The sequence below is a fragment of the Sprattus sprattus genome (assembly GCF_963457725.1).
Source record: "Sprattus sprattus genome assembly, chromosome: 17".
NCBI classification, from domain to species: Eukaryota; Metazoa; Chordata; class Actinopteri; order Clupeiformes; family Clupeidae; genus Sprattus; species Sprattus sprattus.
In genome coordinates this window covers 27,385,287-27,403,122 of record NC_137915.1, presented here as the reverse complement: position 1 = coordinate 27,403,122, position 17,836 = coordinate 27,385,287, and the positions used below count along the sequence as shown (strand labels likewise).

General features: G+C 41.3%; 1 protein-coding gene across 2 annotated transcripts in view; it reads right to left on the bottom strand.

Annotated features, from left to right (window-relative positions):
• The window catches only part of fars2 (phenylalanyl-tRNA synthetase 2, mitochondrial), a 45,053-nt gene that overhangs the window by 24,974 nt on the left and 2,243 nt on the right, over positions 1-17,836 (bottom strand). For both annotated transcript variants that reach the window (XM_080855629.1, XM_080855630.1), the window contains exons 2-5: positions 12,142-12,240; positions 7,124-7,777; positions 6,784-6,946; positions 6,492-6,623 (exon numbers count right to left, since the gene is read on the bottom strand). In XM_080855629.1, coding sequence (XP_080711755.1) covers positions 6,492-6,623; positions 6,784-6,946; positions 7,124-7,759 — 931 coding nt within the window. In that variant the 5' untranslated portion in view covers positions 7,760-7,777; positions 12,142-12,240. The remainder of the gene's footprint in view (positions 1-6,491; positions 6,624-6,783; positions 6,947-7,123; positions 7,778-12,141; positions 12,241-17,836) is intronic.

Here is a 17,836-nt window from a genome sequence, read left to right as displayed (position 1 = left end):
CTTCAATATTTTTTTTTTTAATGCTCTTATCAACATGGAAAAGTGGATTGGCTTGCTTTATGCAATGTTTTATTTTATTGAAAAACAACATTGCCAAACCGGGCGGTACAAAATAAAATTATAAAATGCACATTTCAGATAAACAAGGACTCAGCCTAAAGTGCAGTTAAACCATGGCTTATTATTTTCTTTTTTTCAAGTTTGCTGTGAACATAGAAGTCAGGCCACTTATTTCAAAAACAATGAACCGTAACAGTTAGGTTACCAATAAAAGTTAAGCCTACTACTTCTGTTCTTTCAGCCAGCTGCCTGTTGACATTTTCAGTGAAGAACAGTGAAGCTCGCTTTTTTTGCACAACACAACTTTAAACTTTCTATTCAGAAGCTTTTTATCATTCATTTCGCCGTATCGCGCTCACCATTCACTCAAACGTAACGTTAGCCTACTACACAGTTTGGGAGAGCAAAAAGAACGTTAATCTAACGTTTTTTTTTCTTTTTACAACGCGTTAATCTCGCGATAAAAAAATTAACGGCGTTAAAACGGGCTTGCGTTAACGCCGTTAATAACGCGTTAAACTGACAGCACTAATTATTATATTATATAATGGTATTTTCTACAAAGAGGGCTAAATGTATATCCCAACACCACTGTGGTGACAATGTTTTGCATTATTAGTGTATATAGGTTTTGAATTCACATTATTTTCTTCTTAAAATAATAAACCTATTTTAGGCATTTACATTGTATGCATAATATGATTAACAATATGTTCTCTGTATTTGTTGAAATGCCAGGAGCAAGCCTAGGCTGTAAACGCGCTCCTGAGAGAGAAAAGAAAATGTGAAAATGTGTTAACCTTATGCGCATTCAGATACCACATGCAATAGAATAGAATACACTCAAGGCATCACCATCTGAAATAATCGGTACACACAAGAGGATGAGGACGAGGAAGAGAATGACCACAATATCAAAGAAAAATAGTTTAAGATGATCCATACATAGATATAAGATGATCGTGATGAAGCTGGACAATGAGCGCTGTTGTGATGTGAATGCATTTTACAACTGCAACCATTTTCACTATAATTGAAAGCAATGCTTTAACTGCAATACATGTACTGTACAATGCGGTGAAGCTGTCGTGCATGTAAGGACCATATCTACACTTGGGACTTGCTCTCAATGTGTTTTTCTTTGATTCCGTGGTTCTGTAATGGGTGACATCAGTAACTGCTGAACTATGTTTTTTTGTTTAGGTTGAACTGATAGGCAGACTGAGGTAGGCAGACTCTACTTCTGTTGATGAGCAAGAGAATGCTTTTCAGTGCTCAAAATTGGTCATTACCAGCAATGCCAAAGTGCGGAAATTAAATCCAGGGCAACAAGAGGGCTGTATAACATTTTTTCATTCTTTTGTTTTTTTGGAACACACCTTGGGCACACCAGGATGTTACAGTTTAAAAGCAAGAGTCCAAAACATCATTATCACCGGCACCATTAAAAACGGATAAAAGGGCGCTAAGCAGGAGTCCCCAATGCACAACTGTGCAGAAGGATAACAGAATCTCTATTTTGAGAAACATGTGTCTCACAGGTCCTCACCAATCTTATTTTCAATGGGGAAATGCAGGTCTTCTAGAAAGGGTTTCAAAGAGAGAGACATATCCAACAAAGCACCAAGACTCAATGAAAGGGAAAGAATAAAATGCACAAAACACAATGGATGCTGGCCGGAAGATGATTGGAAAAAAAATGTTAGACAGACAAATCTCACATGGTGTTTGGATCACAGAGAAAAACTGTCATGAGGAGCGGAATAAAATAATGAAAGAATGCTGTAGAACTGCTTGATGCTATCTATCAAGAACAGAGGAACCAAGTAGGATTGTGTAGAACTGCTTGATCCTATCTATCAAGAACAGTGGACCAACTAGGATTGTGTAGAACTGCTTGATGCTATCTATCAAGAACAGTGGACCAACTATGATTGTCTTGGGGGTGCTTGATGTTATCTATCAAGAACAGTCAACCAACTATGATCGTCTGGGGGTGCTTGATGTTATCTATCAAGAACAGTGGACCAACTAGGATTGTCTCGGGGAGCTTTGTAGCTGTACAAGTGGGACAGTCGCACATAACGAAAGAAAGGCTATCAGTCTATTTTACGTCGCCATTCCATACCCTCGGAATGACACTTGGTTGGAGCCAATTTCATCGAGCAACAGGAACAACACTGCTCCAAATTATGTCAACCCTTTGTAAGAACCAGTTGAGCTGTAATGTGGCAAAGTTGGTAATTGCAGCCAATTACGTATTACTTGATGAAAGGAAAGGAGTCAAGCACAAAGGTGTCATCCATAGGGTTAAAGATCATTATTTCTGCTTGAAATGTCTTGACTATCTTTTCTGGATAAAAAGTTTTCTGTATTTTTATGGGTGATTCTGGGTGAACCGAACAAAAGTTGATTTAATCTCAATTACAAACAAAATAGACAGTATTAAGAAAACAAAATATGATTAACTGTTTTCAAATACAGTTACAATTTAAAGTGGTGGTAATCAGAATACAGTTACATCTATTCGCTCTCAAATTCAAATATTCCCATAATCCAGCGTTTCTAAAACCGGTTCCAGTCCCGTTGAAAAAATAGCTGGTCCACAGTGCCCTGAAAACTAAAATCTACTGCAATTTCAACCACAATTTATGACAATTCCTGCAGCATTGTCTTTTGTGTACCCCTGGTAGGACTGTCAAGTCAATACATGCAGGGGGAGTATAGGAGAAATATAGGTGGAAGGTTTATTGATTACAATAGGAGTCATAGTAAAGCTTATGGTAGCATATAAATGGGGCAAAAATCCACCAGGCAAAGCATACGCCTGTTAACTGGTATGTGGCTTAAGGGTGAAAGATTCTATTCTATTCTGACCATCGTCTGATTCATTCGTCTCCCCTCTCAATGTCTCCCTTCTTCTGTAGAGCCTGCTCGCTTTAATGGACAACATCTATTTGCCCATGTTGGAGCAAACCGCTGAAATGGAACACTGCACAAACAAATGTGTGCTCTGGCCATGCATACCCCAGAGACAGGGAGGTAACGGAGGCTAAGTTGACTGAAATAAATGTGAGTAGTGCGTAACAGAGCAATCCTGGCCTGTGACAGTGTGTTTATACAGGGATGGGAGTGGCGCTGAGCACATGTGTGTCTGGTGAGTGAATGCATGGGGTTAGGAAGGACCAGCTGTCTAATGCCCTCGGCCCACTAGTGATTACCTCCACTGGGACCACTGGGAGTGAATTTAGGAATAGTGAGTGCCAATGCGTGAGGGAGGGGGGGAGGGGGCCATCTCATTTCAAGATCTCTGGGTTTGAGATTGTTGATGGGTGGAGGTGTCTAATGACAAAATGGGCAAGGTCAAGACCTCAGCTGGTGACACGTGTAGTCTGTGTGTTCTCTGTTTCTTCCCACTCCCACTTTTACTATTACTGTTCCATTTCTACCATATTCCATTGTGCTACTTAGCAATGGAAGCTCAGGGAAGAGCTGAGCAAACTTGGCCGACGTCAGATGAAGACACCTAGAAGTGCTAAACAAGCGTGACTGGATCTGGCCGTGACGTGTCTGGATCTGGCTGTGCATACATACTGCTCGCAATCTGGCCTATGATTTATTCAACACATGTATAGGGTTGGGTTAAATAGGGAAGTATTGCTGATGGGGGGTTGAGGAATAAGATTAAGATTGAAAATGCCACCTGAACCACAATAGGAGCTCAGCTGGTGTGTTAAACCCCCAGCCTCATCTAAGCTGCCTCCCACCAGCACCCACCCTCCCCTCTTGTCCCCTAGAGGCCTAAGGCTGGGGGGCTGGAGAGCCGATAATTGTCACCAAACATGACTTTAATCACATTGGCGGGGCCCAGCCCATGCTTCTGGGCGTGACCAAAAACGCCCCTCACCTAGCCCCCCCAGGCCCTGGTGGCGTGTGTCATCATTAACACTGGGTCCCATATGTTGCTCTGGGGCTCTGGGGAAGGCTCCCTGCAACAGCATCCTTTGGACTCACAGAAATACACACACATGCACACTCGCACCGCACACATCAAAAAGGAATTGATTTGTGTGGAGATTACACACCAAGCCCTCTAATGAATAACTAAGGGGACCAGCAGCACTAATGGAGCTGCCTTCCTACCCCTCCCCTGCCATCAGCTCCCCCACCCACAGCACACACACACACACACACACACCCAGAAAAAACGTGGCACACTTCTGCCACGCTTCGCATATGGTGGTCACACTCTGGGGGGCGAAGGGGGATAAATAACCTTTCAACCTCCTCCAGTCTTTCTCCAAATTCTCCTTCTGTTACTATATATAACTGAACCTTCGTTTTCCTAACGATTCCTCTTTTTCTATTTTTCATGATAGATATTTCCTTCATATCCTCCCCTGCCCCTGCTTCTCCTGGCATCGGAGGGGCTTCTCTCCCATCTGAAGAGTCCCTGCTTCACGTTTCATTTGGTTGCAGTGCCAGCTATTGTATTGTCTTTCTTTCTGAAAGGAGGGGTGTGGGTGTGTGTGTGTGTGTGTGTGTATGTGTGTGTGTGTGTGTAGGGTATGAATGAGCTGTTGCCTAGGTAACAGAGCCACACTGATCTGCCGCAGTGAAGAAAGGGAGAGCAGGATAGAAAGAGGGAAAGTGAAAATAAGAATGACACAGGACAGTGGGTGGTGTGCATGTGAGTATGTATGATGTATGTGGGTGTGTACTTGTGTATGGAAATTAGTGGTTTACAAAAACAATGCAATAGTGACTAGAAATAGTAAGAGTGAAAAAATGAGTGAAGGTGAACATGTGCCCTTACTATGCAGATAGAGTTAACAAAGAAATAAGAAATGAGTCAGAGTGAAAATGTGCCCTTACTATGCCGATAGGTGAGGACTTAGACACATAGTATTGTAAAACTGTTATGCTTCAACATCAGCACCGGAACATATTACAGCAAGGTACATTTTCGTAAGAATGCAATAGTGAGCATTCTCTCGCTTGGTCAATCTCTCTGCCACAAATGGACACCATTCTGGTAAATCTTCCATTTTTATACTCACGCTTCTTGTATGGCATTTAACAGTACAGTATGTTTTACAAGAACAATCGCTCATGAGCATAGGTCAGAAAAGGTCAGGAAAGCCAGAGAGGGGAACCATTTTAGTCTTTACAATCTACAATCTACAACCTAACTCTTCATCAAACTAAGAGCACATCATTTATTTCAGTGTCATCCTGGTTGGTGGATCTATATAGTCAGCTTTGTAGAAACATGTGGGTGATAGAATTTAAGCTCAGACTTCTAAGTCAAATTCAAAATGAACAAGACATGGAGAACACACATTTCTTTGAAGAAAAAACTGAAAGAATACTAGATGGGAAACTACAAATAAGAATGGATTTTCAGGGAGAAAAATATGTATATGTTCATGTATATGTAAGCTAGATCTACCCTAAATAAATGAACAGGAAACACATACAAAGAGAGGGGGTGGGGAGGGGAGACACATGTCAGTATTTTGATTAAAATGGTCATATTGATTCTGTTTAACCAGTTAACAACTTGCAATCTTAATGGACACTGGAAACACACCTGATGTAACAAAATAAACGCCAAGCCAATCTCCCATTCAGGGAATGTGAGCAAACCTTTTACTGACATGTGCTGCAGTCTTCACACTCCCTGTAATCTAATCTTTTTGTGCTCATATAGGGGCATGTATCAAGCTACACACAAACACTTTTTTTTTTTTTTTTTTTTTTACAGTAGATGTTTATCTTGCAGGTCAGGTCATTTCAACATGGGTATTCAATAGACAAAGCTATACTCTAAGCACACTGCACTTTCAGAAGATTAAAACCACTTCAATTCCACATTGTCTCAATGTTTTGAGGTGAATTCTGGATCTGTTTGCATTCACGGAATTACAAAAAAAATAATGTCACATAAATACACAACTTCATCTACACTAGGGACGCCTCTGATGAAGATTGATGTGAGATTGGTAGGAACCTATACAATATTCACTATGTCATAAAGTTTAAAGTGCATTTGTTGAGGGTCGTACCTCAAATCACAGTACATCATAGTAAGATCTAGCAAAGTAAAAGCTGTCTGGAGTAGCAGCACCATCTGCTAGTAGAGGCAAGAAGAGCTGTCTAGAGCAACAACACCATCTGCTGGTAGAGGCAGTAAGAGCTATTGCATGAACCTCCTAAAGCACTGACATCATTTTTCTTCCTTCCATGTCTGTGCATTTTCTGTTGTGTGTGTTAACGGGTAAGACTGTATGTGTGGGTAACTGTGTGTTTCTGATGTCTTAACGGGTAAGACTGTATGGGTGGTTAACTGTGTGTTTGTGATGCATTAACGGGTAAGACTGTATGTGTGGGTAACTGTGTCTTTGTGACTGTCTCAATTGATGGCGTACCTGAATTGACTATTTCCTGCTCCATTACTCCACAGCCAAGCACCTCCAACCATTCGCCCTGGAAACGCACCTCCATTTCAAAGGAGGGATGAGTGAATGGGAAATAGCATTCCACCCAGCGGATTTCCAATTCTAAATGAAGGGAAGAGATGTGGAATACAAAAATGCACTGAGAAATGGATCTGTAATGTATGAAGGCCAGAGACTCTAATTGTATTATTCTTCAGTAGCATAACTGTATTAAGCACAGCATGAGATGATACAAAAAAATATTGGGACCAAAACTTCTCACCTTCCCCAAAAAGATGTCTGACCAGACATGTTAATGTCTGTTTGAGGTTAAACTCCACCAATTTCACCGCCTCCAGGGTATGGGACTCCTGTTTTTGAGGGGTACGTCGATCTCCCTTCTCAAAAAGACTCAGTTCCTCACCATTTGTCACCTTTGCAAATAGCTGTGTTGTATGAGACAATGGAGAGATAAATGAGTAGAGAGAAAGACAGATGTAAAGGCATGGACAAAAACATGTGAACTCCATTGTTTGTGTAACAGAGCTCCTGGATTCAAATGGTGGAAGTGTCATTATTTCCTTTGTCACTACTTCAATTCCAGTTGTTTAGAGCCTCCTTACTTCATGGTTGGAGAAGAGTCGTACCCCCTCCATCTGATGGAACACTGGGTAGTGGCTGGCATCTATCTCATCTCTCCGATAAACATCTCCCACCACCAGGAAGGCATCCAGCCCTGAGCGGACCAGCTCTCTCTGGTGAGCAGAGGTGTGTGCTCGCAGCATGGTGTTGTGGTTCAGGTAGTAGTTGTCCCCTTTCTTGCGACTAGGGTGGTCCTTTGGAATGAGCAGGCTGTCAAAATTCTGCTCCACAGTCACCACGGGATTCAGGTTGTCATAGACAGAGAAGAGTGGGTTGCCCCAGCGGCCCATGTAGGCACTGTAGAAATGGGATTTAATGCGCTCCTTAATAATCCAGAGAGGGTGATGTGGCTGGTTATGGAGGTTACGGCCTACTTTGGACAGAATTTTGGGGGTAATGTTTGTGTATTGGTCCCGGTCATATGTCTGGCCCAACACCTCCAGTGAGTTCTGCTTGACCTCGGACTGAGATGTGAGACCATCACTGCTCAGAGATCTGAGAGAACAGGGACTTAGGGTCACTCCTTGCCACCTGGCTCTGACGCAGTTATAGAGGCAGTGTTTGTACACAGACTCAGGCAGGAGGGACTGAAGGCAGCGTCTATGGTACATCCTCATTGTAGGTGGGTCATGGAGCTTAAAGAGGAATGAAAAAAACAGAGTTTGGGATCATCTTTTTATTTTATATCATTCAATTTTACACATTTTAATATGTTTCCAATACTTAAAGGTCTAGTCCACAAATGTTTGTTGATATTTGAGCTCAACTGCCAATCAAATGCCACCCCTCCCTTCCGTGCTCCAGATGCGATATGTTGATTGGCTGGAATTTGTTATGGCTTGGTCTCAGCCAAGACTTTGTACGAACACCCGATTTTTTTGAGCACAATCACAACAGGCAATGGATAGTTAGAGGACTGTGAGGAAAAATGTGCTAAATTTGACAAAAACAGTATTCAATTAGAATAGTGGACTGCATCTGTAAATAATTTCAGTCAAAACATTTCTGCTTAAAGTCAAACAAAATATTACTGATACAGGTTCAATGAATAATCCATCACAGAGAAGTGCAACACATTAGTCAAGATCTCAGACTCTCCATGTTTAATTCTTTGAATAGCACAGTGAAGCAACTCTTCAATCTTGAATGCTTCAAAAAGGTAATTTTTTGCTTTCTCCAAATCTGACTTCTCCATTTTAACTCACGAGGCGAGCTTCTCTTTTTTTTCTCATTTTGTCTGTCAATCTTCCTTTTCATAAGTCTCTTGGCCAATTGGTAAATTCTTTCTCCTGCTTTTTCACCTCTGAAAAATTATTTTATATTGGGGTCTCCCGTCCTCATTCCAATCTATTTCTACCTCATTCTTTCAGCTGCAAAGGTTTCTAAGTCAGGTTTTGGTGTAGTTACTCAGTTCACTGGCAACCACAAGGCAGAACCACAGTGTATTTATCTTTAGTAAAACAGTGTTGCTCTCTTCATCTTGTGCTCAAATATTTGCCCCAGGGTCAAAATACAAGACAGGTAGAAGAAATGATTCAACTTTTAAAAGATGTTTGTTCGAAATACAACAAAAAGTACATACATACATACATACATGCACAAACTCAACCACACCAAGAGCTGAGAGTTATTCAAAAACTTGCAGACACAGGGGCTAGCGGTGTTGCGCAGACACAGGGGCTAAGGATGTTGTGCAGACACAGGCTAAGGGTGTTGTGCAGACACAGGGGCTAAGGATGTTGTGCAGACACAGGCTAAGGGTGTTGTGCAGACACAGGCTAAGGGTGTTGTGCAGACACAGACTGAGGGTGTTGTGCAGACACAGGGGCTGAGGGTGTTGTGTAGATACAGGCTAAGGGTGTTGTGCAGACACAGGGGCTAAGGGTGTTGTGAACACAAAGGGGCTGAGGGTGTTGTGAAGACAAAGGGGCTGAGGGTGTTGTGCAGACACAGGCTAAGGGTGTTGTGAACACAAAGGGGCTGAGGGTGTTGTGCAGACACAGGCTAAGGGTGTTGTGAAGACAAAGGGGCTGAGGGTGTTGTGCAGACACAGGCTATGGGTGTTGCATTGCAGTGGCACTGCAGCAAACTGCTTACCATCATGAGAGCTTTGCTCTTCTTAGGGACTTTTATTTTGCAGTGGTCACCTAATAAGATTCAGGCTATAGAAACAGTGCGCTTGTGAAGCCTGCACACTTAACTGCCTCACATACAAATAGTACACACCTTTATAAGAACACAGATTACAACATGTGTAGTCCATACATGTTTCACAACAACATGTGTAGTCCAAACCATTTTTTTCAGAACATTCTTACATAACAATACATTGGAGGGCACGGCTCGGTATTTTAGGCAGACACCTTTGTCCAAAGGGTCTTACAAAATGTGACGAATTGTAATTTGTATTTTGTATTGTTATTTGTGTTTGCTTGACTATTATATTACTACTTATTCAATGTGATAAACAATGCCCTTCGCCCAGAACTAAGCTATTCCGCTGACAGTATATTAGAGAAGATACATTTAGCCTACAGAGAGCTAACTTGCCTCTTTGGCAACCGTCAGTACATCTTTCAGCCACTGCATCAGATCAAAAACGTAGAGGATGAACAGAGATCAAATGGAGGCCATTTTGGGGAACTGCCATGAAAACAGATAACAACAAACTCTGACTCTGGATTAAGACAGTTTGACCAAACCCTATAACCAGTGCAAATACACTGTTTGAATGTGTTTGATGTGTGTTAGTTCACTGAGCTCAGTTAAGCATGGCCATGAACCCACAACACTAGGCCCTTGGTGCTTTTTTATTATTATTGGTGTTATTATTGTTGTAATAATCAATACTTTTTCTTTAATCGTTTATGTTCCCAGGTTGGGACCTATGTTAAATCTGAAGTTGTGTTTTTTTCAGTTGTTGCTAAAGCATGTATACTGCTGCCCTCTGCTGTTTATGATGTGAAACATGCAGCGGCAGGGGCAGCAGTTGAAATGTGTCAAAATGTTCAAATGTTGTTACCATAACAATCTCCAGCAAAGGTAATCTCAACGTCACTTGTGTCAATAAATCAATTTCAGGGTAAAATCATTCACATCTTAAGCATTTTAAATATCAAATTTAATAGCAGATTAGTATTCCTCTGGATTTCTTTTTAAGAATTCCATACTAATTCAATGCAAACTTTTGGTAGCTGAGTTACGTCCCAAATAAACTTAAATACCAAATTGCATTGAAAGCAGGTAGTCTACAAACCAATGGCTGACAATTTAGAAATACAACACAGTTTTTCATTCAAATGCATTCAAAGGCACCTAGATAAAATATTAAAACACAGTAATAACTGAATGGAATGGAATCCATACTGTGAAAAATGAATGAGGTGGAGATAAAGTTTATTATGGGTAACAAAATAGACTGAGTCACTGCTCAAATGACTTGCACATTCATGACTTACATTTGTGTTCATGGGTGTTTTTAAACTTAGAGTTACGCAAGTGTTTTTTTAACAATTAAAGCAATAATAACAATCCCTGCAGCATATAGACATTTAAAAATAATAACTACTTCAAATGTTTATGCATTGTTACTTTTAATTGAACTTTAATTTGCCAGGCCTTATTGACATTAAGAATTGACAATTCCAGAGGATGATGAGCTATTTGATGTCCACAAAGCAGTAAAAGGCTTTAAAAGATATCAAAGCATTTACAGCTAACAATGAAGCTCTTCAGATTAGTATATGTAGATGGAGGAAGAAAACTGAATTGGACGGCTGGAGGATCCACCAGGGAATGAAGCAGCTCAAGGCAGTCAGTTGAAGTCCAGTGGCAGGTTGAGCACCAAATAACACAGGATAGAAGTACCCCTGCTACAGCTGTGTGTGTGTGTGTGTGTGTTTGAGTAGAAGTACCCCTGCTTAAGCTATGTGTGTGTGTGTGTGTGTGTGTGTGTGTGTGTGTGTGTGTGTGTGTGTGTGTGACAAATCAAGAATACTAGGAGGAAAAGTATAGAAACCAAAGGTGAGATGGCCAGTGGCTTCTGAAGTCAAGAAGTGGAGGTGTATCAATGAAGATTTAAAAGGAATTTTAGGGGTACAGCGTAGAGTACATTTGATCACATGAATAAGGTTATTATGGCATGGAAAGATATGAAGTTTGTCAGAAATTTAGGAAGGAAAAGCAAGGTCGAGCCAGACAAGACGACCGGTTGAAATAGAAAGGTTGATTTAAGAGAGGCAGTTGAAAATGCAATGGAAAGGAGGTGATGATGAACAGAAAGGAATGTCTCAGTGTACTGTACAGAAGTCATTAGTGTACTGCAGGCTTAGGTGAAGAGTAGACTGGCTACGCTAAAGAGGGCGGAGCTCCACAGACAAAGAACGAAGAACACAGAAAAAAGCTAGGACAGCGTTCAACAAGGATCCATTTAAGTTTGTGAAGTCTTAATTCACTCAAGAGAAGTAGATCCATTTAAGTTTGTAAAGTTGTTATTCACTCAAGAGAAAATGGAAGGTTTGAGAGCGGAAAGTAAGGACCTGGAGGAGGATCTTCAGCGGGTACATACTAGCAATCAGATACATGAGGAACGCTTACAACAACTGCTTCAGTCACCAAGTTGAGTGATAATCTGGATTGTGCAAGGATGAAACTGAAACCTTCTACCAAAAGTATTTGTGTATCTGTCAGCAAGGGAAAACTAGTAGAACAGATTGTTATATTGATGAGGTGAGGTGATTAATTCTATTGTAGAGAAACCAGTGAGGATCTTAGGCAGGTGGTACAGATCTATGTTGAGTGACAGAGGAAGTTGCAGAGAATTCCTTGTTAAGGCTATCAATACCACTGATAAGACCTTCTTGCCTGGTAAATTTAAATTGTGGTGCTGGCAACTTGGTTGGCCAAGGTGATCTTTGACTGTGTATGAAGTTGTTATTTCAGAGAATCATGACAGTTGTCCAAGTACAGTAGAAGTAGAATTGTATGGAAAAGAAATTACCAATGAGCAGCTTGGTGGAGGAGCTCAAATGTGCCAACACAAGCCTGGAGAGGACTTTGTCACAATATAAGGACCCAGCAGTCAGGAACACTGCTCCAACTGTTGAAACAGGAAGAAGTGGAATCCATGAGAAGTGGCTCAACCTGCACAGGGCACATTACGGCATAGGGATATCATTGAACAGGACCAGAGGTTATAACATATAGGGTTTGGGTTAGGTGACAGTTGTAAAGGGTGGCATCTCAAGTAGGGATGCACCGATACCACTTTTTTACAAACCGATACGAGTATTTTTATTTGTGTACTTGCCGATACCGAGTACCGATACCGATACTTCCAAGATTTGGTTTCCATGAAAGATTTTATTTTATCCTCTGCAGGTTATGTCAAGCCTATAGTACAACATTAACAGAAGGCTATCCCAAGCCAAAAATAAACAGAGCTTTCTGGTTTAAACAAAAAAAAAGAGAGTCAATATCATCACATTAGACAAAATGTAAATATAGACAGATGGCAATTTAATTTGCTGCATAGTTAACAACACCGTCTGCTTAACAAAAAGTGAACAGAACTATCCTGAATAAGAACATGAGCACAGTTCAGTTACAAAAGGATCAACAACTCTCTCCCTCCCCTTCTCTCTCTCTCTCTGTATGTGTGCGTGCGCGTTTTTTTCTTTTGAAAGACGTCAGTAAAGATTGGTTGCTTTGGTCTCTTGCGCCAATGGCATGAGTGAACTTTGTGTGCTTAGCACTATGGTGCGTCTTCAGATGTTTAATGAAATTGCTTGTGTCAAACGAAGTACTTTCCTTTCCGCCCCTCGACACTGTAACAGTGCAGATCTTACACTGTGCCTTACTCCTGTCATAATTTATCTTAAAATGAGTCCAAATCGCCGTTAAGGCAGCACAACGGTATAGTGATTTCTTACTAGAGTTTAATGTTGACAATGAACTGGGCTACGTTCTTGCACCCAAATTGACACTTGCTGATGTTTGACTGTGTTAGGGAAGTTGTTTGCAACCTAGCCAACATAGCTATCACAATAACATTGCAAATAAGTTAATGCAAGAGCACTTAATATTAGCATCAGGCGGAAAAACGAAGAAAAAAAAACTTATACTAGCATCAATGTCCAAGAGTGTTAAAACAACCTTGCTAACATCGCTAACGGGTTGTCTTGCTAGCGGCTACTTGCTAGCGGGTGTTTATGACACACTAGCAAGTCAACAAGATTCCTGAAACACAAGACAAGGCAGACGTCCTCTTTTACCCTCACATGTCCTCCTTTCGAGACCTAAATGCGTCCGGGTAAAAGAGGAGAAAACAAATACATTCCCGTCCCCGTCAATCAACCATAGCAAATGGCAATAATATGTTTTAGGCGCAGCGTCGCTAAAGACAGTAGGCTAGCCCCTACACTTTGCCTATGCAACAGCAGTTCTAAGTTAACTGCAAAACATAAAATAGCCGAAGATAGCACTTACCTTTACTGGAGGTCGTACGTGTTAAGTTTAAAATCTCTAGCGAAACCGTTAGCTTACGCAAGCCACCTCCACACATCGTATCCAAGCTGTTATTGAATTGATTTAAACTGCAAGTTCAACCTCAACTTATCTGTCTGCAATACCGCTCTCGGCCTCTATGCAACTCGGCGCTCTCACACCTGGCAGGCATAGACAGTAGAGGAGAAGAAAACACACGCGTTAAGACGCAACACTGGGTATCGGTTTTTGGTATAGGTAATTTAAAACGAGTACGAGTACGAGTATTTTAACGAAGTATCGACCCGATACCCGATACTGGTATCGGTATCGGTGCATCCCTAATCTCAAGCAAAGCTAGGACGACATAATGTTGAGAAGAGGGAGACACGCTTTAGAGAATAAAAAAACAAACTCTTGGTGTCATACTTAAAATACATTGGACAGGGTAATTTATTACAAGCTAGCTGAGTTAGGGTTTCAAGGTTGCAAACTATTGCCGTGAGATTGAGGAAGACTGATCAAACTTTTTGATGTGAGATGAATTTATTTGGATGCCAGCCTGAGATAGGACAGCCTGATGACTTTGGGCATCTGGAAAAACCTAGACTTACAGCCTATGTCGAATTCTTTCATAAGTAACATTGGCAGGGATGTTTATGATGAAAACTAGCGAGTCAACAACTTTCCAACAGAAAGAAGGCCAGCTCTGAATCTGATTTGCAACGGTTACTTCTTTGGTCTCTTGTCCGGTTACACTCTCACAAAATTATAATAGGACAAGGTAGAAGCCCTCAAGGTGCCTGTGCAGCTTTTCACAAGACTTCACACATTTTTCACACATGAACGTGAGTTCATAACACACGCTAGGAGCTGCCAACTGTGAAGATGGTTCCTTATGCTCAAGAAAGCTAGGATAGTTAAAAAGCTACGATAGGTAGAAACCCTCTGGGTGCCTGTGCAGCTTCATTTTAACAGTAGTTCATATCAAAATGAGATCATATTACGCACGCTAGCAACTACTAAGATGGTTCCCTAAGCTAGAGATAGCAAGGATAGTTCATAGTTAACTGGCATGAGACCTTGGAGATGTTAGAGCTCCGTAGCTAGAGCGTATCCCGTTAGATAGGCTAGAGTAGGTGGGAATACGCTCACCAGTTTCTTTATCATTATGGAATAATGAGTGGGAATGAAAATGAGTTCCATCCCATGTTGTTTTTACCTAATTCATTAATGGGATTTGTATGTGAAAGAGGGAGAGAGACTCATTCTAGTTACTGTGCGCGTAACTCACTCACTGCCAGGCAAAAGAAAAGGATTAGCATGTATAGACCACACCCGAGTAGTAACCACAAGGCTGCAGAAATACATGTCAATTAACCTGTATTACGTGAAGAAACCTATTGTCGCAAGATGTTCTGCAAGTTGGCATACTTTGCCATACAGGGCATGGGTATAGCTGAAGAGGCAATACTAAGGGCCATGTAAAGGGCATACGTATGGCTGATGATGGCATACTCTGAGCCAACACCAAATAGGCCTATCTATAGCTGAAGAACCAAGCTGGACTGGCATTCTGTCATGCTTGTTGTAGGCACGTCTCTCAGTAATGCTCAAGGTGCATCTTGATGTGTATCTGTTTTGGTCTCTGGCATTGACAGATGTCCTGACCCATCGTGAGTATGGAGGGGGATGTGGGGAGGTGGGTGTGAGATGCCAGACACCACTGTTGGGCCTAATTCAACTGAACACTGACGAGTAACGATGCCCACTTGAGAACCCCAGTGAAATGCTTCAATGCATGCTCAACACTTATTGGAAACTACGCATATCTCAAATCCGTGTACTTGGGGGCCCGTAAAAAAGCACTTATGCGTTAATGGAAGAATAAGGCCCATAATGTTACTGAACAGTGTAAAATATATTCATGAACTGGAATAAAAATAAGCCTATTTAAAAAAAGTTATTTTAAAAGGTATTTTACTTTCCTCCTTCATTTCCTCCTTAGGTAAACCCTGTCGGGAAACTCTGAATAGTGAACCTATAATGAACAACTAAATAAGCCATGGCCTCACGCTCTTGTCACACTCCTGCTTTTTTAAACAGACATTTGCATACACATTACATACATTAATATCAATGATACACATGATTCATATGTAAGAGACCCTTCCAAGGACAGAAAGTCTATATGACAGGGATTAACCTCAGGTGTAAATTAATCTACTGTGACTAGACTAATGGTGGCGTCTGACAGCATTGTGTTCACAGCAAAGGATGTTCAAGGTCAGGGGTGTATGAAATAGGAAGGGGACTAGCAAAGGGCTTAGGAACAAGGACAGCGCCTGACATCTGTCCTTCAGAGATTCAAAGAATGCATAACTATGCAAAGGCAGCCTTGGTTTATATCATATACACACAGACCTTAGGGTACCATAGACAATCCTGCTGAAATGAAAACGTAAAGAGAAACCTTTACTGAACTGAACTTTTACTAGCGACAAAAACAATCAAAATCAGTCCAGTATTAATTTAGAACACATAACAACACTTTACAATGTAATCCCATGGGGAATGTATCCGTCAAAGTAAACTGTCTGTTTTCGCCACTGACATGCTGACAATGTGATTATAAGGGTCTGACAACATGGTAAGAATCCCTACAGAGATAGACTTGTGTCTGTTTTTTGACTGTCAGCACAGATTTCTAGTATAGTTGATGACTAAACAAGACTCCTTCCTAGCATTCAGAGAACAAACACCAGCCTAGCAAGTGTACAGTTGTGCGTTATTGAAAAGGTCCCACCTTCAAATTCCAACCACTAAGGCTCTGGTATGTGCGCATAGAACTGTGGGTGCTTTAAGAACGCAGAGGATAATACAACTGCATCCTTGAAAAAGGAAGGATTCTGTCCTTGGAAAAATTTGAAGGATCCTAGACCCTCCGCAGGATTCGATGACGTAGCAGCCTTAAAACGCAGTTGTTAAGGATTCTTCGAGAAACACTCAGTAGGCCCATATACATGTGTCAGTGTGATCCGATCAGTTTATCGTATCGTATTCGTGTGCAGGTGTGAACATTTTCAAGGGAATCGGCTCTTGTCGTTACGTGTCTACATGTGCAAAATGTGATCCGGTTACCTTGCCTCGGGCATGCGCAAAGACGACGGAGATGTGCTCCCACCTGGTTTGTCTACTAATAACATCAACGTGGATCCGCATCGTGCACAGGCAGTGTAGTGGCTTAAAGTTCCCTTCTTTCTATCAGCATATAGTTCTTAATATTTCTTTGGATAACCACTCTCAGTCAGACGGAAAGAAAACTAGTCTACGCGTGATTGTGTTTCAACAACGGTAGAAAACTGTGTTTGCTCCGTCTTTTACTGAACTCATAATTATATGACAGTGGTATTAGTACAGTTGAGACATGGGTACAGTTGATACACCCGCATGCGCAGCAATCCTGAGACGTGATTTTTAGTTTGCACATGAATACTAACGTCTTCTTTGATCCCAGGAAATTTGATCACATAACCCATCTCCCTTACGGAGATATTGGCGAAAGTTGTTTTACCTACTTCATTGCAAACGTCTAGTTTTGCAAACGTGTCTAGTTTTTGTGCAGTAGTGAATAGAGTCTCAGTCTACTACACCATACATAGCATATCATGTTTGTAGAAAATGATTAAGGTGCAACAAATGCCAATAAGCATATTTAAATTAAATTATTCACATTGCAAGTAAAATGGTGCGGCTGGAGCACATACAGGAAGGGACAACGGTGACGCATAGTTTGGATGTAGGGGCAAACATTTCTGTGCTGTAACAAACAGTGTTAACCAGTATGTGAGTAACATGGGTTTTATTAAAGCATAGCGTGTGTAATGTGTCGCTATTATTCCGTTTCTTAACCTTTCCGGCTGTCTGTATTTACTAGCCAGCAGCAGACGTAAAGGAAAGGGAATTAACCCCGAAGTTAAAAACATGTAATTTACTTCGGCAGCGGAGCATTTTACTCCCCCGCAATCTCTCTACAAACTTCCATATAGACGCAGGATCAGCAGAGGAAAATCTACTTTCCTTTTGGGAGAAACAAGGCCAGTCGTTCCCACGACTACAGCACCTTGCAAAACGAATTCTATGCGTTCCAGCAACAAGTGCTGCGAGTGAGCGCTCCTTCAGTGCAGCAGGGCGCGTTATAGAAGCCAGGC